Below are 803 nucleotides of genomic sequence, written 5' to 3'. Positions count from 1 at the left end.
TCCGTGCCCAGCTCCGTTTCGTGCCCAACTCTGCTCCGCGCCCAGCTCCTCTCCTCTCCCAGCTCCTCTCCCAACTCCTCTCCTCTCCCAGCTCCTCTCCGTACGAACTGCGGACTCAGAGCCGGGGGAAGCCCTGGCAGGTCCCGCAGCAGGACTCAAAGCTTCCAAAGTGCCCCCAAAGTTGCGAGTCTCCGTGCCCACCCCTCCCGTGCCGTGCCCACACCTGCACTCACCAGGGTCTCCCGCAGCTGCACAGATTGCCCATGTCGCTCCCTCCTCCATCGAGCTGCAGTGTTTTCTGGCCGGGCAGAGCTTGGATTTCCTGGTTCCTGCTCGGCCCCTGGCTATTCCCAGGGAGTGTCTGGCAGTGTCGGGTTTCTCCCCGCGGTTGCGGAGCGCTGTGCCTGCCCCTCGTGCCATTTACCGGGGCGCTCGGCCCGAGCTCCCCGTGCCCGCGGGGTCTGGCTCACCCCCTGCACCGGGGAGCAGAGGGCAAGGTCGCAACTGTGCCCCCAGGGCTAAAGCTCTGTTTTCTGGTTTGCACAGCGGCTGTCCCTCTCTCCCCCCGGCGCCTGGTGCCAGCAGTGATGCAAAAGAGGACGGAGGAGGGACTTCCAACGCTGCTGAACAAAAGGAGAACCCCCAGGGTGGGAGCTCTCGGTGCTGTTCCTGCTGCTCATCTCGAGCAGGATGTCAGAATAACGTGTGGCACGGGCTGGCATCACCTGGGGAAGAGCAGATCTTGGGAGGGCAGGTGATGCCCCGGTGGAGGTGAGAGTAGGATTGCAGGTCTGGTCTCAGCT

General features: G+C 64.3%; 1 protein-coding gene across 1 annotated transcript in view; it reads right to left on the bottom strand.

The window, feature by feature from the left end:
• LOC103798233 (chromosome unknown open reading frame, human C11orf52) overlaps positions 1–265 on the bottom strand; it is a 5,032-nt gene extending 4,767 nt beyond the window's left edge. Inside the window, exon 1 of the mRNA XM_009070483.1 lies at positions 234–265. Coding sequence (XP_009068731.1) covers positions 234–265 — 32 coding nt within the window. The remainder of the gene's footprint in view (positions 1–233) is intronic.
• Positions 266–803: the final 538 nt, after the last annotated feature.

The sequence above is a fragment of the Acanthisitta chloris genome, unplaced genomic scaffold (genome assembly GCF_000695815.1).
Source record: "Acanthisitta chloris isolate BGI_N310 unplaced genomic scaffold, ASM69581v1 scaffold8722, whole genome shotgun sequence".
Taxonomy (NCBI): Eukaryota; Metazoa; Chordata; class Aves; order Passeriformes; family Acanthisittidae; genus Acanthisitta; species Acanthisitta chloris.
This window is presented reverse-complemented; position numbering and strand designations above follow the sequence as displayed.